This window comes from Pongo pygmaeus, chromosome 8 (assembly GCF_028885625.2).
Source record: "Pongo pygmaeus isolate AG05252 chromosome 8, NHGRI_mPonPyg2-v2.0_pri, whole genome shotgun sequence".
In the NCBI taxonomy this organism is placed as follows: domain Eukaryota; kingdom Metazoa; phylum Chordata; class Mammalia; order Primates; family Hominidae; genus Pongo; species Pongo pygmaeus.
The window spans coordinates 68,178,745-68,201,954 of record NC_072381.2 but is presented as its reverse complement, the minus strand read 5'-3'; the positions used below and the strand labels follow the sequence as shown (position 1 = coordinate 68,201,954).

General features: G+C 41.0%; 1 protein-coding gene across 4 annotated transcripts in view; it reads left to right on the top strand.

The window, feature by feature from the left end:
* Positions 1–23,210, top strand: part of ADK (adenosine kinase) — a 570,201-nt gene that overhangs the window by 17,950 nt on the left and 529,041 nt on the right. The window contains exon 1 of one of the 4 annotated variants that reach the window (XM_054503669.2): positions 7,261–7,803. The exons of 2 other annotated variants lie outside the window; for them this stretch is intronic. In XM_054503669.2, the coding sequence (XP_054359644.1) occupies positions 7,790–7,803 (14 nt within the window). In that variant the 5' untranslated portion in view covers positions 7,261–7,789. Of the gene's footprint in view, positions 1–7,260; positions 7,804–23,210 lie in introns of those variants that run through there. One more of the 4 variants, XM_054503671.2, reaches the window with a different exon arrangement.

Genomic DNA, 23,210 nt, shown 5'->3' with positions numbered 1-23,210 from the left:
GGGGTGGGAGGATTGCTCGAGCCTGGGAGGCGGAAGTTGCAGTGAACCAAGATTTCGCCAGTACACTTCAGCCTGCGTGACAGTGGGACCCTGTCTTAAAAAAAAAAGGAAAAAGAAAATATATTTCATAAGGTTAGCAACAAGCTTTTGAGAAGGGCTATTCTTTATTTCTGTGATGTACTTTCTATATTTTTGTATTAAAATCCCTTTTCTGTTGTGAAATGATAGTGATATTCACTGCTATAGTTTAAAAATATGTTCTGTGCAGCATAAATAATTGATAAGCAGTGTTATCTTGTACTTTCAGATTGGAGTTGTCTTTGAGAGTCAAAGATTTGTAGCTCACGGAAAATAAAGAAGTACTGTGTGGGTGTGCCTGGGAGGGAGTTTTGCTAAGAATTCTTACTAAATAAAGTTCAGTCAGTCAAATGTTATTGTACTCTTCAAATTCTCCAGGGAAATAAATTGCCAGCTTCCATTTAAAGATTGTATTTTGTTTGAATATGTGATGTTAAAGTGAAATGTGACATATAAGAATCTAAAGATGATAATTAAAAGCAAATAAACATAATAACATTCTTACAATGTCTTTTGCAGGAGAAAATTAATAGATTTAGCAGTGTTTCTTTGAATAAACTTGTCCATAATGAAAGCTAACTAAAATTGCATTAAAATTTATCAACTCCTTTAAAAAAATTCAATATGTATTGAGATACAAGTAGGCACAGGTATTTTCTTTCATTGTCTAATAAGAACTTAAAGGAACCTGAGATGTCACCTATAACAAACTCCTTTGTGTTTCAGAAAAGGAAACTGATGGTCAAAGAGGTAATGATTTGTCAAAAGTAATAAAGTTATTGGTAAGTCCAGGATTTGAATCCCTCCTCATTCCCAGGCTCCTGACCTTTACATGGCTGCACACTATTTTAGGGAGACAAGTTTTAAGAAGTTTCTCTTTATGGATATGATACAGATTCTTTAAATAATATTATTTTACTGATTTTTAAATTCATATTAAATGAGGGTTTGTATTTTTAAGTAACATGCAGGGAAAACATTCCACATTCATGTTATGACAGCTGGGCTTGTCAAGGCTTTGCAAAGCTCTAAAAGTAGGATACACACTTTTAACTTTTGTCAAGTTGTGATTTAAAATTAATCAAAAAAATCATAAGGACATCTTATTTTTGTTATTCCTGTCTTAAAGAATCTTTATACATGAAAAGATGAAACATTTATAAAATTAGCCCAATTTGTCTAAAAATAAGGGTAGTTTTGACGGTTGTGAATTTATTTAAAAAAAAAACTCAGGAACAAGGTTATGATTTTAAAAATGCAAGTTTTCAAAAAGGGCAGGAGTGAGTTTTGTATTTTTAAGCCATTTAAAAAAGATAGGCCAGGCACGGTGGCTCACGCCTGTAATCCTAGCACTTTGGGAGGCCAAGGCGGGCAGGTCACGAGGTCAGGAGATCGAGACCATCCTGGCTAACACGGTGAAACCCCGTCTCTACTAAAAATACAAAAAAAATTAGCCGGGTGTGGTGGCGGGCACCTGTAGTCCCAGCTACTCGGGAGGCTGAAGCAGGAGAATGGCGTGAATCTGGGAGGCGGAGCCTGCAGTGAGCCGAGATCTCGCCACTGCACTCCAGCCTGGGCGACAGAGCAAGACTCTGTCTCAAAAGAAAAAAAAAAAAGAAAAAAAGAAAAAAAAAAGATAGTGGATATTTAATAATAATTATAAAAATTATAACTATAAAACCAGTATTAGAAAATTAATGATAGATGAATGTAAATAAAGTAAAATTATGCATAATCCTACTTTCCAGAGATAGCTAATAATAACATTTAGGTGTATTTCTTTCCAATCATTTTTTTCTATGCATATATGGCATGTATTTTTTTAAACACAGTGAAGTTCATACTCTACTTCCTTTTGTTTTGCTTTTTTCATTTAACATTATATCATGAGCATTTTCTTATGTCCTTAAAAAGTCTATGGAAACATTTTATAATAGTTCCATAACATTCTGTAATTTATTTAACTATTACCCTATTTCTGGTTACTTGGGATATAATAAATTTTTGCTATTGTTAATAAGGCTGAAATGAATAACTGGGTATACAAATCTTTATACACATTGGTCTCTCTTTTAATGATAGTTGCCTAAAAATTGGAATTACTGACACATATTGCCAAAATTCTTTATAGTAGAAATGTACTAATTTGTACTCCCATTAATTTTATATGAGAGTGCTTGTTTTATCGCACCCTTAACAAACTGGTTGTGTTTGAAGAGAACTTTGCTATTATTTTGGGGCTTGAAGCATTTGTTGAAGACATTAGTGGATGGGTCCACATTTTTGTTATGCTATCTGGAGGCACTTAGCTATTTTGGATTATGTATCTGGTTGCTTTTATAGGGCTAGACTAACCATAAGATTAGATAAAGTATATGGAATATTTACATATCAGTCTTACGAAGAGCAAACTATTCAGACCCACTTATCTTGATTCAACTATTCTAATTGTAAAAAGACTACTGAAGGTTAAAAATTTCAGTTGACTATTTTCTCCTAAAGTAGGATAAGCTAGGCTTTTAGGAAAAAAATAGGGTTGAAATAAATTGTTTAGAAAATTGATCAAAAGTGGTAGTTACTCAGTACTCTCTCTCTCAGCACTCACTCTCTGTCTCTCTGTCTCTCTCTTTCTCTCTCTCTCTCTCTCTGTGTGTGTGTGTGTGTGTGTGTATTTAGAAAAAGACTAGAATGGAAAGATTAGAAATAGAGCATGAAAGGCTGGGGAAGGGAAGTTGTTGTGAATAAAAGAACTTCTGCTTTTACCTGGAAAAATATATCTTTACTTTTGTCACTACATTATTGACTGTGAAAGATCACATGAGTCCTCTTTCTTGAAATAATATTTTTGTGTTTGTAACTGCTGACATGACTGGTACTTAAATTTTGAGAGAATAAACTTTTTGAAAGTTTTGTTGACCATTAATAAAAAACTTTTTTTTCATTTCCTACAGTACATGGATTTTTTTTTTTTTTTTTTTTTTTTTTAGACAGGGTCTTGTTCTATTTCTCAGGCTAGATTGCAGCAGTGCAAACACAGCTTGCTGTAGCCTTGAACTCTTGGGCTCAAGCCATCCTTCCATCTGAGCCTCCCAGGTAGCTGGGACTACAGGTGTGTGATCTCCCTATGTTGTCCAGACTGGTTTTGAACCCCTAGGCTCAAGTGGTCTTCCTCCCTTGGTCTCCCTAAGTGCTGGGATTACAGGTGTGAGCCATTGCACCTGGCCAGACAGCTGATTGGCTGGGCACGGTGGCTCACCTGTAATCCCAGCACTTTGGGAGGCCGAGGTGGGCGGATCACCTGAGGTCGGGAGTTTGAGACCAGCCTGACCAACATGGAGAAACCCCATCTCTATTAAAAATACCCCATCTCTATTAAAAATACAAAATCAGCCGGGTATGGTGGCGCATGCCTATAATCCCAAGTGAGGCAGGAGAATCACTTGAACCTGGGAGGCAGAGGTTACAGTGAGCCGAGATCGCGCCATTGCACCCCAGCCTGGGCAACAAGAGCAAAACTCCATCTCAAAAAAAAAAAAAAAAGCAGATCACGAGGTCAGGAGATCAAGACCATCCTGGCCAACATGGTGAAACCCCATCTCTACTAAAATACAAAAAATTTGCCAGGCCTGGTGGTGCACGCCTAAGGGATCGCTTGAACCCAGGAGGCAGAGGTTGCAGTGAGCTGAGATTGCACCACTGCATTCCAGCTTGGTGACAGAGTGAGACTCCATCTCAAAAAAAAAAAAGTTAAATGCAAATATCAAAAATGAGTTAAAAAATATCTTTGGTGTGGCTTCAATTTTATTAACTATTTTAATATTGCAGACCCATATCTTCCCTTAATTATACTGAATTTAGTATATTTGTTAAAAAATAAAGTTTTAATACTACCTGTTTTGGTATCAAAATTAGTTTTTTTTTTTCTTTTCTTTTGAGATGGAGTTTCACTCTGTCACCTAGGCTGGAGTGCAGTGGTGCGATCTCTGCTCACTGCAAGCTCCACCTTGGGTTCACACCATTCTCCTGCCTCAGCCTCTCAAGTGGCTGGGACTACAGGCGCCCGCCACCACACCCGGCTAATTTTTTTGTGTGTTTTTAGTAGAGATGGGGTTTCACTGTGTTAGCCAGGATGGTCTCCATCTCCTGACCTCGTGATCCACCCGCCTTGGCCTCCCAAAGTGCTGGGATTACAGGTGTGAGCCACCGCGCCCGGCTAGGTTTTTTTAATTTGAAAATGTTTTTTTCCTTTTTCTTTTTTTTTTTGAGATGGAGTCTTGCTCTTGTTGCCCAGGCTGGAGTGCAGTGGAGCAATCTCAGCTCACTGCAACCTCTGCCTCCCAGGTTCAAGTGATTCTCCTGCCTCAGCTTCTCAAGTAGCTGGGACTATAGGTGTGTGCCACCATGCCCAGCTAATTCTTGTATTTTTAGTAGAGACGGGGTTTCACCACATTGGCCAGGCTGGTCTCGAACCCCTGACCTTGTGGTCCTCCTGCCTCAGCCTCCCAAAGTGCTGGGATTACAGGCGTGAGCCACCGTGCCCGGCTTTAATTTGAAAATTTTAATGTTACAAATCAAAGGTAGGTGTTACCAAAGTATGTTAAGCATGAGCAAAAGTGCATTTGATTGTTCAGAGGGCCAAGTTCATGTTAGCTTTGGGATCATGCCTCCAGAGATGTAAGTTTAACTATTATGATAATAACAAAGTAATAATTATGCCATGTGCCAAGGATTCTATTAGATTCTTTACTGTAGTTAATTAAATTTTAATCTTCACAGTGCCCTGAACAGCATGTAATGGGTAAACCGAGGGACAGACAGATTAAGAACCAGTTTAAAGGCTGGGTGTGGTGGCTCATGCCTGTATTCCCAGCATTTTGGGAGGCTGAGGTGGGTGGATCACTTGAGGTCAGGAGTTCAAGCCCAGCCTGGCCAACATGGTGAAACCTTGTCTCTACTAAAAACACGAAAAAAAATTAGCTAGGCATGGTGGTGCGTGCCTTTAGTCCCAGCTACTCGAGAGGCTGAGGTGGGAGAATTGCTTGAACCCCAGGGATGGGGGCGGAGGTTGCAGTGAACCGAGATCATGCTACTGCACTCCAGCCTGGGTGATAGAGTGAGACTCCATCTCAAAAAAAAAAAAAAAAAAAAAAAAAAAACCAGCTTAAAGTCATACAGGTAATAGGAAGTCAAGCAGAAGTTGCAAACCAGATATCTCTTGCTACCTTTATAGCCTTGCTACTCAGCCTGGCCCACAGACCAGAAGCAACTGGTGAGATGTGGGAACATAAAGAAATGCAAAGTTTTGGTCACTGATACCTGCAGTGCCAAACCTGCATTTTAACAAGATCCACGAGATTTGTATGCATGTTAAAGTTTGAAAAGCACTGATGGTTTGAAATGTGGATTATCTATCAACATTTTCCACAAGAGAAGGTGGGTAACTCTAGCCAGTGTCTCCACCACTGTGAATTGCTAATCCAGCTGCTGCTTTGCTTCAGATCCTGTTTAATCCAGAGGAACAATTGACTAATTCTGCTTGTGGACCTTAGGTCAAAGTCTTAACCACGCCAAGCGTAGCTCAGTGTTTTAATAGCTTTTACTCATGGACTGAACACATCAGTTTTATAGACCATGGCTTCATTCTGGATGGGCATTTCCCAGATTAAAGAGAACAATGCTAAAAATAGCATTTTCTAAAGAAACTTGAAATCTTTTGGAATATTTGATGTGTTTTATGGCTAGCAAGGAAACAGATTTGCGTAAACTGGTTTCCTTACTAATTTCATTTTGTGAACTTAATTATTCTATCACAGGGACAGTGATAGGGAAAGCTAACTTAGCTATAGAGCAGCACTGTTCTGTAGAAATATAATGCAAGATTCCTGTAATTTTAAATTTTCTAGTAGCCACATTAAAAAAGGTAAAATGAGGCCAGGAGTGTTGGCTCACACCTGGAAGGCTGAGGCGGGCAGATTGCTTGAGGCCAGGAGTTTGAGACCAGCCTGGCCAACATGATGAAACTCCGTTTCTACCAAAAATACAAAAAAATTTAGCCAGGTACGGTGGCGCATGCCTGTAGTCCCAGCTACTCAGGAGCCTGAGGCATGAGAATCGCTTGAACCCAGGAGGCGGAGGTTGGAGATCGCGCCACTGCACTCCAACCTGGGTAACAGAACAAGACTCCAGCTCAAAAAAAAAAAAAAAAAAAAAAAAAAAGAAATGTAGTCCAACCAAAACAATACAATTGTGTTTAATGGAAAAATATATTGCTTCAGTTATAAAATTTAAATGAATTAAAATTAAATAAATTAAAAATTAAGTTCTTCAGTCCCATCAGCCACATTTCAATATCTGATGGTACTGGGTTGCTTCTGATGTAACTGATTTCAGACATATGAAATTGATCACCATCCTAGATGGTCAGTAAGTGAATGCCACTGGATATTGTAGTCTATTAATAACATTGTAGAACAGGGCCCAGTCGTTCACACCTATATTCCCAGTGCTTTGGGAGGCCAAGGTGGGAGGGTTGCTTGAGGCTAGGAGTTCAAGACCAGCCTGGGCAACATAGTGAGACCCTGTCTCTACAAAAATAAAAAAATGAAAATTAAAAAAATTATTGCACAGAGAATAAAGGAATAAAGAAAAGCAATTTAGATCATAAAGCATTTACTGATTCCCCCCTTTTCATAGTTGGAGTTAATTTTCCTTTTATTGGTTCACAATTTCTTAACTCTTCAACTGCATTAAACTGTAAGATTAGAGCCAGGAGTTAGGGTGCCATCCACTTTTCCCCTCTATGGTCTTAGATTCTTTTTTTTTTTTTTTTTTATAGCCTGCATGCTTCTTTGGAAAGTGAGGTAATTGTGTCAAATAGGATAGTCTTGAGTGGGGCCCAGAGGTTGTAAAATTTTATGTCTGTACCTGATTCACCTGGTAACTTGCTAAAAATACCGATGTCCAGGCCTACCTTTCTAGATTCTGATACATAAAGTGACACTTTCCGTATTAAATAAGCTGCTCTAAGTGTTTCTGAAGTTCAGGAACGTTTGGGACCATCAGATCCAGCAATTGACTCTCAAAGGCTGCAGACTGGAATTAGTACGTCGTGCTGCCGTTGCCAGGCATTTTATATTTTCCTAGGCTGAGGCTTCCCAGGCTGTTGCTTTTTTTCCCCCCACCTTTGCAGATGGATTTTGCAGGCTGTTAAATCCCACTCCCGAAGACCTGCCCTGACAGCGCCTCTTTCCTAAGTGCTGTTAAAGGGACCTGAGCTTGCCGAGGTAGACAGTGGCCATGTGACTGCTAAACCGGTTGCCAGAGGCGCGGCCATTTTTGGGGTGGGCACCCAATCTCTCGCCCTGTAAACTGCGGGGTGACGGGGACGCTGTTACCAGGACTCAAGATGGCCACCGCGCCCGCTAGTCAGCTCGCTAGCCCGCGCGCCAGCGAGCTGGCACGAGACACGCGGTGGCCCGCGGCGTCTGGGGACGATCTCCAGCCCTTCGCCCGGGGCGGAGCGCCCGCCCTCCCTCCAATCAGCACGCCGGGCCGGCTCGCCAGGGGCCGCCCGCGCGCGGGGTGTGTGAGGACGCGCTCCCAGTCGCTGAGTGCCTGAGCCGGGAAGCAGTTGCTGTGGTACCTGCTGCTGCCGGAGCGGACGTAGAGCATCGGACGCGGGCGCCGTGGCGTGGGGCAGGAGGGCGAAGCCATGACGTCCGTCAGGTAACGAGCGGGCGGCTGCTTCGACTGCTCCGGGCTGGGCGTTAGCCTCCCGAGCGCCTGAGCACTGTCGCTCCTTCTCGCGGGTGGTCTGGAGCCTGCCTCCGCCTCTGGTCCCCCTCGTGTTGGGGGTTCCCTCCGCACTTTTCATTTGGGCATTTCTGCATTCCTCAGAAGTTTTCGGGTCTGTGGCACATTGCGGAGTCCTGTGTGTCGCTGCTTGGTTGCGGTGACCCTCGCCCAGATTCCAGGGTTGCAAGCGTTCTTGGGTGTGTAGTGGATTTCCCATGAAAAATGTGCCCCACCCGCGCCCCCGGGGGCGGCCCAGGGCCCGAGGGAGCGTGGCGTGCACAGTGTGTGTCATGCCTGCGTGTCATGCCCTCTGACAGAACTTCATTGTTGGTCGGGAGCAGACCTGCAAAGTTGGCCCTTCTCTGATGCAGGTATATTGCCCTCAAGTTGTGAAACTGTGTGTCTCTAAAATGTTTGCTCATGACTGGAATTAGGACCCTGGTTCCCGAAGGTACCATCTTGTTTCTTTACTCCTTTTATCTCAGAGTCACAAGTGAAATGAGTTGGGAGATACTGGGCATGTAGCGAAAGCCATGAAACTGGAGACTTTCCCCCCAGTTGCTCTTCCAGTTTGGAAGGTTCTTTTTTTGTTAATGGGGACAGGATAATGGTCTTGTCCACTTTCTCCCAGTAGCCTTGACTGAATGTTTAATTTACGCTCGTTCAACTATTTATAAAAAGAGATAAATTGGCTTATATACCTAGTGTTCTGACTGGCCTTTTTAAAAGCAGAACTTGGGCTTTGTTGTCCCAGAGAAAGGGAGGCCCCAGCACAAAAATGTGAAGAGAAATAAAATAAGCTCATTTTTGGTCTATGAGCTTTCCAGGCTCCACCCGTCCTGGTGATTTGAGGGCTTCTCAATGGCAATTTTTACTACATTGTGCTTAAGAGACAGCTTGGGAACCTAACCCTCAGTAAGATCAGTAAGATCTAACTGTGCTGAACTCGAACATAGTCTGTCTCTTAAATTGCATAATTATATATATATATATATTTAAATATATTTATATATATATATTTTATTTATTTATTTTTTTGAGACAGAGTTTCGCTCTTGTTGCCCAGGCTGGAGTGCAATGGCGCACTCTCTGCTCACTGCAATCTCCACCTCCCGGGTTCAAACGATTCTCCTGCCTCAGCCACCCAAGTAGCTGGAATTATAGGCGCCTGCCACCACACCCAACTAATTTTGTAGTTTTAGTAGAGATGGAGATTTCACCATATTGACCAGGCTGGTCTTGAACTCCTGACCTCAAGTGATCCACCCGCCTCGGCCTCCCAAAGTGTTGAGATTACAGGTGTGAGCCACCGCAACCGGCCTAAATTGCCTAATTCTGTACTAACAGACAAAGTACTTATCTCATTATGCAAAGGAGATTCAGGTGCTGAAACATGGAGACCCACATGGAAAGATTTCACAGTAAATTATATTGGGGCATATAAATCTAGCTTTTAAAGCTAACAGTATTTTAGGATGAATTAGAATTAGGCTGTTATACCCAGAGTTAATTCCCCTTCTTCCCATTCCCACTCTTATTATCACAGAATGCTACTAATTAGGTGTAGGGGTCAAATACTTTCTGTGTTAAGAATCAGTTGTTATGTGGATTCAGTTTTAATTGACCATCATCTTCCTGACCGTGCCTCATTGGAGAAACATCCAAATCTAAAGCTTCTGCTGTTTAATAAGTGACAGCAGGATGTATCTTTTAATGTAGGGGTTGATAGTTGTTTTTAAAAGACTGATGTAAAGGTTGACACCAGCCTTACTTGACATGTTTTGAAAGGATGGATAACTGATAATAAAATTTATTTATGCTTATTTCTTCAGATGTCAGTCTGTATTTTACATAATCTTGAACTATAGTAACATGGCTCGAAAAAGCTGTTTTAGATGTTATTTAAACCAGCTATTACATTTTACACCTGAGGAAACTGAGACAAAAGTTGAGTGCCTTGTGCAAAATCAGCGGCAAAGTTAGGAATTGAATCCAGATTTCCATGATTTAGTGCTCTGCATAGTGCCTTTACAGAAACAATATACTATTTAAATTTCCTGAAAAAGCTGTTTCTGTGGACAGAAATTGTAAAGTATCATGAGAGACAACTATAGTAACTCTTTTGCTTTCTTCTTATCCTGCAACGAACTTGATAACTGGAGTTTAGAAGTAGGCAGGGTTAGCCAAGAGAACACAACTGCTGGGTGTTGGGAAGTGCAGGGAGGCCATTGAAAGTGAAGTGACTCTATATGGTGATAGTTTTGAATGAGTTGGTCATCCTATAGATACCAGCCATTTCCTGGTGAACACTACATTTAATGCAATTATGTCATATCTTTAGTTTTTGCAATAATGATGCCAGACATGTTCCTGTCAGAGGCATTTGAGCCAGAGCGACTTCATCTTGAATAGGGGCTGGGTAAAATAAGGCTGAGACCTACCAGGGTGCATTCCTAGGAGGTTAGGCATTCTTAGTCACAGGATGAGATAGGAGATAGAAGATACAGGTCACAAAGACCCTACAACAGGATGCAGTAAAGAAACCAGCAAAAACTCACCAAAACCAAGATGGTGATGAGGTGACTTCTGGTCATCCTCACTACTTATTATACACTAATTATAATGTATTAGCATGCTAAAATACACTCCCACCAGTGCCATGACAGTTTACAAATGCCATAGCAATGTTCAGACCTTACCCTATATAGTCTAAAAAGGTGAGAGACCTTCAGTTCTGAGAAATCAGAACTGATTTCTTCCTTTCCTGGAAAACTCATGATTAATCCACCCCTTGTTTAGCATACAATCAAGAAATAACAAGATACTTAGTTGAGCAGCCCATACTCCTGCTCTGTCTTTGGAATCATCATCCTTTTGTTTCTTTACTTCTCTAATAAACTTGCTTTCACTTTATGGACTTGCCCTGAATTCTTTCTTGCATGATGTCTAAGAACCCTCTTGGGGTCTAGATCGGGACCCCTTTCTGTTAACATTCCCATTTTGTGCTCAGTCTAACAGTAGCCTAAAAGGTAGGTATTATTGACCCCCTTTTCTGATAAGCTGAATGATTACAAGATATCCAACTCTGACTTTGTGTCCAATGTTCTTGTTTTACACCACCCTTAATTGTTGCTAAATATAGTAGTATGTGACTCTTTTCATAGCAATGGCTATGAAAGAATATAGGATTGGAAATCAATGAGGACCACTGGTCAGAATATCTTGGTCCCCATTGAGCGCCTTTTCTGAGTTACTGAGCTTCCATTTCTCTTTTCTTTTTATTATTATTATTATTATTTTTTTGAGACAGAGTCTTGCTCTGTCACCCAGGCTGGAGTGCAGTGGCGCGATCTCGGCTCACTGCAACCTCCACCTCCCGGGTTGAAGTCATTCTCCTGCCTCAGCATCCCGAGTAGGTGGGTTTACAGACGCCCGCCACCATGCCCAGCTAATTTTTGTATTTTTAGTAGAGACGGGGTTTCATCATGTTGGCCAGGCTAGTCTTTTTTTTTTTTTTTTTTTTTTTGAGACGGAGTCTCGCTCTGTCACCCAGGCTAGAGTGCAATGGTGCGTTCTCGGCTCACTTGAAGCTCCGCCTCCTGGGTTCACACATTCTCCTGCCTCAGCCTCCCTAGTAGCTGGGACTACAGGCACCCGCCACCACGCCCGGCTAATTTTTTGTATTTTTAGTAGAGACGGGGTTTCACCGTGTTAGCCAGGATGGTCTCGATCTCCTGACCTCATGATCTGCCCGCCTGGGCCTCCCAAAGTACTGGGATTACAGGCGTGAGCAACCGCGCCTGGCTGGCCATGCTTGTCTTGAATTCCTGACCTCGTGATCCACCCACTTCGGCCTCCCAAAGTGCTGGGATTACAGGCGTGAGCCACCGCGCCCAGCCCCATTTCTCTTTTCTATTCTGGACATTTGTTTAATGAAATAACTCAGTAGCGGAGATACTAATATGCATCCTACCAGTGTTGTTGGATAAGTGTAAAAGTGCTTTTAAATTTTAAAGCATTTTAAAAATAGAATAAAAGCACTTTGAGTCCTCTAGAGAATGGTGTCATCTGAGAAAAAAATGTTTAAATCTTAAATTTTTAGACAGGAAACAAACTTACCTATCTAATTTTCTCATTTTACAGTTGAATTAAAGCCCAGAGATAGTGTGACATGTTCAAGTTCACACAGTTACATATCTTGAACTAGATATGAGATCTCTAGAGACCTTGTTCAGTTCCCTTTCTGGTATAGCATTAAACTCTGAGGAATTCCTAAATAATGATTTTTTTTGGGGGGGGGTCTCTTTAGGAATTCCTAAATAATGATTTTAAATGAAAACTTTTTTTTTTAACTTAAGGTCTTTGAATTTGGCTGGAGATAGTATTTCATCATTTGTATTCTATTCTACTTAATTACTGATTAAGAGTCTAAATTTACAGCCTCTGAAGCCAGGTATCCTTGGGGAACAACTTATATCCTTTGTTATGTATATCAGATTCCTACTGGTCTTCATTTGGGAAATGATAGAACATATTTGATAAATTGATGCTGTCATTTTAAATTGGCCCAATAGTTAAGTTGGCGCCTGAGTTAAATTCAGGAGATGGAGGAAGATGCAGAATGTCAGGATTCAAAGAGGATCTTAGCATTTTACTTTTTTTCCTTTTCTATACTGGATCTTGTGTCCAAAGTAAAGTGAAATGTCCTACTTAGACCTAGTGGTAGAGCCTAAGATAGAATTTAGATCTTCTGACTTCTAATTTATGTATTTTTCACTGAGCAACACTATTTCAAAATTCACCTCTGAATATTGCATTGTTTTCCTAACATCAGTGTCTAGTCTGGTTTTGGGCATTGCTTACAGCTTGGGTTTGCGCCAGGGAAGACTAGGAAATGGAGTTGGGCAGTATTTGTTGTAGAGCTAAGGAGCCCTATTCTTTGGTCTGCCCAGATAGGTCAGGTTTGGTCTAAAACTATTCTGGGACTCTGGACATCACTGTGCCCTACATGATGATTCTGGAACCCACTTTTGTGGGTTAAGCCTACATTGGAAAATTTATGTGGGCAGTGGGTGGGGTCATGGGGTATTTTCCTTCTAACACTCAAAACTTTTTGAGGTATGTCCAATAGAATCTGCCAAGCCACTCAGAACATTCATATGGAGACTAATATCTGGCTAAGATTGAAACTGTCTTTGTTGAGTTGGTTTCTTTAGAGCCTTAAAGTTTTCAAACTCATTTTTACCTGTGTTTTTAAAATAAGAATTGTAAATTCACATTACTGCACAATTTTTTTTTATGCTGTGGTATTTTTTAGAGAGGTAAGTGAGCTTTTAAACTAAAATTGTTTCATTTATGGAATATTTTGAACTAAAAGGAATCTTTCTATTTATTTATTTATTTATTTATTTATTTATTTATTTATTTTTGAGACACAGTTATACTCTTATTGCCCAGGCTGGAGTGCAATGGCATGATACCTGCTCACTGCAACCTCCGCCTCCAGAATTCAAGCAATTATCCTCTCTCAGCCTCCTGAGTAGCTGGAATTACAGGCGCATGCCACCATGCCCGGCTAATTTTTGTATTTTTAGTAGAGATGGGGTTTCGTCATATTGGTCAGGCTGATCTCGAACTTCTGACCTCAGGTGATTCTCCTGCCTCGGCCTCCCAAAGTGCTCACAGGCGTGAGCCACCGTGCCCGGCCAGGAATCTTTTATGTGCAACGTTGTCAGCTGTTAATGCTCCTATTTATAAATAGGTCACCTTTGTTTGAAAAAAGCATATAAGGTTTTCTAACTCCAAATCTTTCCAGCCACAATATTGCTACGTTAAGCAGAACTGTCAAAGATAAAACTTGAACCAAAGTGATTTTCTAGACTGTTTGAATGTTAACCCTTTCCTGCAATATTGGTTAACAGTCACGTCTCCCTACCTCTTCATACCTCCTTGGTTTTATTTTATTTATTTTATTTTTTGAGACAGGGTCTTGCCCTGTTGCCCTTGCTGGAGTGTGGTGGTATGAACACAGTTCACTGCAACGTCAACCTCCGGACTTAAGTGATCCTCCCACCTCAGCCTCCTGAGCAGCTGGGAGTAGTCCCACTTGTAGTCCCTACAGTCCCACCTGTAGTCCTGTAGTCCCACCTTTGTATTTTTTGTAGAGACGGGGTTTAACCATATTGTCCAGGCTGGTTTTGAACTCCTGAGCTCAAGTGATCCACCTGCTTTGACCTCACAAAGTGCTGGGCCTCCCAAAATGCTGGGATTACAGACATGAGCTGCTGTGCCCAGCCACATCTTTGGTTTTAAACTGTTATTTAAAAAATACTGTTGCTGGGCACGGTGGCACATACCTATAATCTCAGCACTCCAGGAGGCCGAGGTGGGAGGATCACTTTGAGGCCAGGAGTTCAAGGCCAGGGAGGCCGAGGTGGGAGGATCACTTTGAGGCCAGGAGTTCAAGGCCAGGGAGGCCGAGGTGGGAGGATCACTTTGAGGCCAGGAGTTCAAGGCCAGCCTGGGCAATATGATAAAACCCTGTCTCTACAAAAAATATGAAAATTTGCAGGGTATGATGGTATTGTGCCTGTAGTCCCAGCTACTTGAGAGGCTGAGTCAGGAAGATCCCTTGATCCTGTAATGAAATATACTTTTTTTTTTTTTTTTTGAGATGGAGTTTTGCTCTTGCTGCCCAGGCTGGAGTGCAGTGGTGCCATCTTGGCTCACTGCAACCTCCACCTCCCAGGTTCAAGCGATTCACCTGACACAGCCTCCCGAGTAGCTGGGATTACAAGCATGTGCCACCACGCCCGGCTGATTTTGCATTTTTAGTAGAGATGGGGTTTCTCCATGTTGGTCAGGCTGGTCTCCAACCCAACCTCAGCTTACCCACCCACCTCGGCCTCCCAAAGTGCTGGGATTATAGGCATGAGCCACCTTGCCTGGCCATGAAATATACTATTAATAAAATGAAATACTGTGATAAAACATAAACATTTTTTTTACTTTTTACTTTTTTAGCTGGCATTCTGGTCTGAGATTATTTTATTTTATTTTTATTTTATTTGAGACAGAGTCTCGCTCTGTCACCCAGGCTGGAGTGCAGTGGCACAATCTCAGCTCACTGCAACCTCCACCTCCCGGATTCAAGCAATTCTGCCTGCCTCAGCCTCCTGAGTAGCTGGGATTACAGGTGTCCACCACCACGCCCAGCCAATTTTTCAATTTTTAGTAGAGACGGGGTTTCACGATATTGGCCAGGCTGGTCTTGAACTCCTGACCTCAGGTGATCTACCCACCTTGGCCTCCCAAAATGCGGGGACTACAGGTGTGAGCCACTGTGCCCGGCAGAGATTTTTATTTTTTAAATAGCAAAGCTAGGTTATGAATAGGATGACCATATGTTCCAGTTTGCCCAGGACAATTCTGGATCATGCCTGTTACCCTGACATTATTATTTATTATTATTTTTTCTTTTGTAGACACAGGGTCTTGCTCTGCTGCCCAGCTGGAGTGCAGTAGTGCAATCATGGCTCACTGTAACCTTGAACTCCTGGGCTCAAGTGATCCTCCCACCTCAGCCCTCCAGAGAGGCTGGGACTATAAACACACACCACCATGCCTGGCTATGTTTTGTGTGTGTGTGTGTGGGGGGGTGGGGGGGTGGGGGGTAAAGATGGGGTCTTGCCATGTTGCCCAGGCTGGTCTTGAACCTCCTGGCCTCAAACTCTTGGTCAAGTGATCCTCCCGCCTCAGCCACCTAAAGTGCTGGGATTATAGGCATGAGCCATTGTCCCCGGCTATCCTGACACAATTATTAATAGACACATAAATGTGTATCATTTACTCTTAAAAGGGTCCCATTTGGATAATAAATTATCTGGTCACCTACATATGCATTATAATCATTTTGTTGTACTAGGTTTTGTTTGTTGAAATGTTATTTGAACTAGGACCATAAGATAATGGAATTTTGGCCTATTTTGGGTACATTTGGATGTTTTTCATTGGTCAGACATTTTTATTGTATGGAGAGTTCTGAGTGTAAAATGTATATTGAATAGTAATTCACATGATTTGAAATTAGGGATTATTTGTTATCTTTCTTTTGGGAGGTTACATAACCTTGAGGAACCTCTTGTTTCCTCATCGTTAAAAAGAGATAATAGCAATACCTATCCTACATGGCTGTTTTGAAGATATTAAAGAGGTGACATATCAAAAAATGCATTTTAAGTTGAAAATTGTTATATAAATGTTAGTCATGTCACACATATGCCTTTCTGCAATTGAATTTAAAATGAATAATTTTACCTAGTATAGGGGAACTTACTATTTGATAGAGCACTGGTAGTGTTTTGCTGTAAAGGAGAGCAGGGAAATAATGGTAGTTGGAAGTATATGCTGGGCTAAGGTTTTCTGCGGGGAGGGTTTGAAATTTTCACATTTGTGTGCTGAAAAGAGTGGTCCAATAGAGAGCAGAAAAAATAGATGATGCTTGACAGAAGGAAGAAATCAATGTTGAGTAGGAAAGAAGGATAGAATCTAGAATACATATGGAAGGATTGGCTTTACGTAACCAAGAGACACATTTCCCTAGTCTGTTCACTTAAAAAAAAAAAATGCCAACAATAAAAATTTTTTTTTTTTTTTTTGAAACAGAGTCATCGGCTGGGCGCAGTGGCTCACGCCTCTAATCCCAGCACTTTGGGAGGCCGAGGCGGGTGGATCCCGAGATCAGGAGATTGAGACCATCCTGGCTAACACAGTGAAACCCTGTCTCTACTAAAAATACAAAAAAAAAAAAAAAAAATTAGCCGGGCGTGGTAGCGGGCACCTGTAGTCCCAGTTACTCGGGAGGCTGAGGCAGGAGAATGGCGTGAACCCGGGAGGCAGAGCTTGCAGTGAGCCGAGATCGTGCCACTGCACTCCAGCCTGGGCGACAAAAAAAGAAACAGAGCCTCTCTCTGTTGCCCAGGCTGGAGTGCAGCTGCCCGATCTCGACTCACTGCAACCTACCTCTCCTGGGGTCAAGGAATTCTCCTGCCTCAGCCACCTGAGTAGCTGGGATTACAGGTGTGCCCCACCGTGCCAGGCTAATTTTTGTATATTTTTGTAGAGACGGAGTTTCACCATGTTGGCCAGGCTGATGTGGAACTCCTGACCTCAAGTGATCTGCCTACCTCGGCCTCCCAAAGTGTTGGGATTACAGGCGTTAGCCACTGTGCCTGGCTCTCTCAGTATAATTTACATAAAGTCAAATCAGCCTTCCCTTTCCTTCCCTTCCCTTCCTTTCCCTCCCTTCCCTTCCTTTCCTTCCCCTTCCCCTTCCCCTTCCCCTTTCGCCTTTCCCCTTTCCCCTTTCCCTTCTCCCTTCTTTCTCCCCTTTCCCTTCTTTCTCCCCTTTCCCTTCTTTCTCCCCTTTCCCTTCTTTCTCCCCTTTCCCTTCTCCTTTCCTTTCCACAGGGTCTTACTTTGTCACCCAGGCTTGAGTGCAGTGGTGCAAACACGTCTCACTGCAACCTTGACCTCCCCAGCCCAAGCCATCTACTTGTCTCAGTACCCCAAGTAGCTGGGCTACACGTGTGCACCACCACACCTGGCTATTTTTTTTTGTATTTTTTGTAACAATGCCGGGGGAGTGGGGTGGGTGGAGGTCTTGCTATGTTGCCCAGAGTGGTCTTGAACTCCTGAGCTCAAGTGATCCACCCACCTCGGCCTCCCAAAGTGCTGGGATTACAGGTGTGAGCCACTGTGCCCGATCCAGCCTCTTTTTAATTAATTCTGTCCCCCTTCTCACCCAGGCAACCACTTTTGGACTTCTTTTACTATAGATGTTAGTTTTGCTTATTCTAGAACTTCACATAAATGGAATCATACAGCAAGGAGTATTTTGTGTCTGATTACTTTTGTTCAATATAATATTTTTGAGAGTCACCCATTTTGGTGTGTGTATCAGTAGTTTTTCCCTTTTATTGCCAAGTAATATTCCATTATATGTATGTAGCAACAAGTCTTCTATTGATAGGCTTTGGGTTATTTCCAGTTTTTGGTTACTATGAGTAAAGTTGCTATGAACATTTTTGTATATATCTTTATGTGGACTTGGGTAAATATCTAGGAGTGAAATTGCTGTGTACTAGGGTAGATTTATGTTTAACTTTAGAAACCACTAAACTTTTCCAAAATGGAAAATTTAACACTTTTTACATTCCCACCAGTTTTTTTATGAGAGTTCAGTTTTCCACATTCTTCACAATGTTTGGCATTTTAAAATTTAGGCATTCTTCTGAGTGTGTACTTGTATTTCATGGTTTTTGTTTATATTTCCTTGATGGCTAATATGTGATTATTGGCCATTTGCTTATCTTTTATTTTGAAGTGTCAATTCATTTCTGAAATATTATCACTGAATAATATTTCATTGTATAGATATGCCACAATTTATCCATTTATCACTTGATAGATATTTGGATTATTTTCACTTTTGGGCTATTATGAATGATGGTGCTATAAACATTTATGTACAAGTTTTTATTAAACTTTTATGTACAACCCTATTTTATTGGGTTGTCTTTTTGTTGCTGATTTGTAGGAGTTCTTTTTATATCGGAATGCAAGTTGTTTGCCAGGTTTCTCAGATTTTACACACACATACACACACACACACACACACACACACACACTTTCTCTCTCTCTCTCTCTAAATATTTTCTCCTGGTCTGAGCTATGTTGTTGCATTTTCTTAATGCCTTTTGAGAGCAGAACTTTTAAGTTTTGAGCCAGTTGAATTGTTGATTTATTTTATTTTATGGTATTACCTTTTCTGTTCTAAGAAGTCTTTCCTTACCCTCTGCTAGGCTTGTGAAACTATTTTCTCATGGTTTTTTTCTAGAAGCTTTATATTTTTGTCTTTTGTATTTAGGCCTATGATCTATCTTAAACTACTCTTGCTATCATGTAAGGGTTTCTCAAAAGGATTTTCAATGAATTGATGAGATAGCTATGGGTCTTTTCTTGGATTTGTTCTATTCTGTTGATTTATTTGTATCTTCTTATGTCAATGCCACACTGTCTTAATTATTGTAGCTTTATAAGATTGGTATTGTTACTTTAAATTTTGATAGAATTAATCAGTGCAGCTGTGTGGGCCTGGAGTGTTTTTTGCGGGAAAAAGCAGAAGGTTTTAAATTAGTGTAATTACTTTTACAGGTTTAATTACTTTAGCTGATATGTAAGCATTCAGGTTCTTCACTTTTTCCTGTGTCAGTTTTGAGAAGTTGAATTTTTGAATGAATTTATTCTCAATTGTTGAGTTGTTATAAAGTTCATAAAATTTCCTAATATTTTGTTATTGCCTGTATGAACTGCTGTATTTCTCCATTTGCATTCTTGATGTTGGTACTTCTTTTGAATTTTTGGATCAGTTTTGCTAGGGGTTTAGCAATTAATCTTTTCAAAAACCCAGATTTTGTTTTGTTGAATTTCTGTTTTGGTCATGTATTTTTTATTTTAATGTATTTCTGCTCTTTTAATTTTCTTGCTGTACTTTTTTTTTTTTTTTTTTTTGAGACAGGGTCTTGCTTTGTCGCCCAGGCTGGAGTGCAGTGGCGCGATCTTGGCTCACTGCAAGCTCCGCCTCCCACGTTCACACCATTCTCCTGCCTCAGCCTCCCGAGTAGCAGGGACTACCGGCGCCCGCCACCACACCCAGCTAATTTTTTTTGCGTGTTTTTAGCAGAGACGGGGTTTCACCGTGTTAGCCAGGATGGTCTCGATCTCCTGACCTCGTGACCTGCCTGCCTCGGCCTCTCAAAGTGCTGGTATTAGGGGCATGAGCCACCGCACCCGGCCACCTTGCTGTACTCTTTTGGATTTGATTTGCTCTCCTTTTTCTACCTTTTTTGAGTTAGAAGTTTAGATCATTGTTTTTAAACCTTTCTTGTTTTCTAATGTGCATTTCATTTCATTTCATTTATTCATTCATACATTCATTCAGAGACAGAGTCTTGCTCTGTCGCCCAGGCTGGAGTGCAGTGGTACGATCTTGGTTTACTGCAACCTTGGCCTCCCAGGTTCAAGCGATTCTTCTGCCTCAGGCTCCCGAGTAGCTGGGACTATAGGCGTGCGCCGCCACGCCAGGCTGATTTTTGTATTTTTAGTAGAGACGGGGTTTTACCATGTTGGCCAGGCTGGTCTCTAACTCCTGACCCCTGCCCACCTCGGCCTCCCAAAGTGCCACCGCGCCTAGCCACATTTCTTTTATTATTATTATTTTTTCTTTGCCAACCCCCAGTAGTCATTCTAATGTACATTTCTTATGTAGTTAACATTTTCTTCTGAGTACTCCTTTAGCTGCAGCATACAATTTTGGTGTGTTCAATTCAAATTTCTATTTCCATTGTGATTTTTCTGGTCCACAGGTCATTTAGAAGTTTATTGTTTCTTAATATTTGGGGATTTTCTAGCTATTTTCAATTTTACATGGTGTTCAGGGAATGTATTGTTGACATATTGTGTACATATCTGTACCATATATCTGTAAATGATAAGTTGTTTATCATTTTAATCCTTTGATAGCTACAGAGATTAGTTTTAAGGCCTACCCTGTGATGGTCTGTTTTGGTGAATGTTACATGTGTCTCTAATTCCGCTCTGCAATATTTTGAGGTTTTCAGTGTAGATATTTTATGTATCTTTTATTAAATACAGTGTATACTGCAATTATTGAATTTAGTGTTCTATAATTTATCAATTAGGTCAGATAGTTTTATGTGTTACTATTTAACTGAGATATAATTCAGTTACCGTAAAATGCACCACTTAAAAATTGCACAGCTCAGTAGTTTTCAGTATATTCACAAGGTTGTACAGCCATCGGCACTATTTAATTCCAGAATGTTTTTGTCCCCCAAAATGAAAACCCATACCCGTTAGCAGTTACTCTTCATGTCTCCCTAACCTTTAACCCCTGGCAACCACTAATCTACCTTGTCCCTACAAATTTGCCTATTCTGAACATTTCCTAAGTGGAATCATATAATATTTGGCCTTTTGTAGCTGGCTTTTTTTTTTTTTTTTTACCAAGTATGTTTTCAAAGTTCATCCATGTTGTAGCGTGTATCAGTATTTCATTCTTTCTTATGACTGAAACAATATTTCATTGTATAGATATGCCCCAATTATCCATTTATCACTTGAGAGATATTTGGGTTATTTTCACTTTTGGGCTGCTATGAATAATGGTGCTATAAACATTCATGTACAAGTTTTTGTGTTGTTCTATGTTTCTATTTCCCCTAAGGGTAGAATTGCTGGGGCATGTGGTAATTTTATGTTTACTTTTTGAGGAACTGCCAAACTATTTTCCAAAGTGGCTGAATCACTTTATAATTTGCAACAGCAATGTATGAAGATTCCAGTTTCTCCACATTCTTGTCAATACTTGTTACTGTTCTAGTCTTTGCTGAGAGGCTCTGTGTGATTGTTGGAGCATACTTTCAGCACTCAACCAGGCTTTCAGTTCATCCATAGCCTTGACTTCCTGTTTTTGCCAAGCTTCATGCTCAGTCAGTGGTGATTGCTTAGGGCCTTCTCAGGTCTTTCTTGAGTATGCCTATAGGCCTGGGCACACTGTTGTGATCTTCCAGAGTCTTAGGAATTTCAGAACTTTTCAAAACTCCCTATGGACATCTCATTCTCCTACTTTTCCTTTTGTGTTTTTTGGTTAGCTTGTTTGCCCCAGCTGCTTCAGGTAGCTGAAATGTTAAGCAATTGTAGCTGATTGTTTTTGACAAATAAATACCTTGGGGGAAAAGGCTGTTAGCAGTGGGCAAGCTCTGAATCAGGTTAAATATTGGGAAGTCTTGGGAGTGGGGTTTTTCAGGGAATTGCTAGTCAGCTCAAATAATAACTGTACTCTGAAAATGGGACTTTGAAGGAACTCTAGCCCTGTTCTGTCACCTCCACTGGCTGCTAGGCTCCAGGATTCCACGGTTTGTGGTTTGCTGCTTTTCAGGGCTAGCCTGGAGCTGGGAAGAGGGGCATGGGAATAAGGCATGTTAAAATGCCACAAAGCTTGCTATTCTTACTGAGATGCAGCCATCTTTTTTTGAATAAATGCTCCTTGGATTGTTGCAAACTTTTTGGTTAATATTCAGAGTTCTGAAAAAGGCTATTTTTGACTTTTTTTTTTTTTTTTTTTTTTTTTTGAGATGTAGTCTTGCATTGTCGCCCAGGCTGAAGTGTAATGGTGTAATTTTGGCTCACTACAACCTCTGCCTCCCAGGTTCAAAGGATTCCCCTGCTTGAGCCTCTGGAGTAGCTGGGATTATAGGCGCCTGCCACCACGCCCAGCTAATTTTTGTATTTTTAGTAGCGACAGGGTTTCACCATGTTGGCCAGGCTGGTCTCGAACTCCTGACCTTGTGATCTGCCCGCCTCGGCCTTCCAAAGTGCTGGGATTACAGGTGTGAGCCACTATGCCCGGCCCAAGTCTTGACATTTTTTTTGCCAGTTTCTTGTTGCTTTTATGGAAGAGAGGATTTTTGGAGGTCCTTACTCTGCCATTCGCAATGATGTCACCCTAATTTGTTTTTTAAGCATTTAAAAAAATTATTTTAAAATATAAAGACAGGGTCTCACTATGTCAATTACAAAGACAGGGTCTCGCCCAGGCCAGTCTCAAACTCTTGGGCTCAAGTGATTCTCCTGCCTCGGCGTCCCAAAGTGCTGAGATTACAGGTGTGAGCCACCACACCTGGCCTAAACATTTTTAATATATCTGTTTTTATATCCTTTTCCTCCCTTTTCTTTTGAAATACAACTCACAGAAATCACAAAAATAGTACAGAAAGTTCCTGTGCACTATTCACTCAATTTCCCCCAGTGATATATCGTTTATAACTATAGTGTGTTACCAAAACCAGGAAGCTGATTTCGGTGTTATACAATAGTATTAAGTTGACTATAGACTTTATTAGAATTTCACCAGTTTTTGTATATACTGTTTTTAATTGAGGAGGTGGTGGGGTATAGTTCTATAAAGTTTTATCATGTCTGGATTCATGTAGCTATTACCACATTCAGTGTATTAAACTATTCTGTTACCACAAAGAAATTTCTTCATATTATTTCTTTATGGTTATGCTTTTCTCTGAACCCTAACCCTGGCAACTACTGATCTGTTTTCCATCACTGTAATTTTGTAACTTCGAGAGTGTTATATAAATGGAATCATATAGTAGGTAACCCGTAGATACGGCTTTTTTCTCACTTAGCACAGTGCCTTTGAGATCCATTTAAGTTGTGTGTGTCATAGTTCATTCCTTTTTATT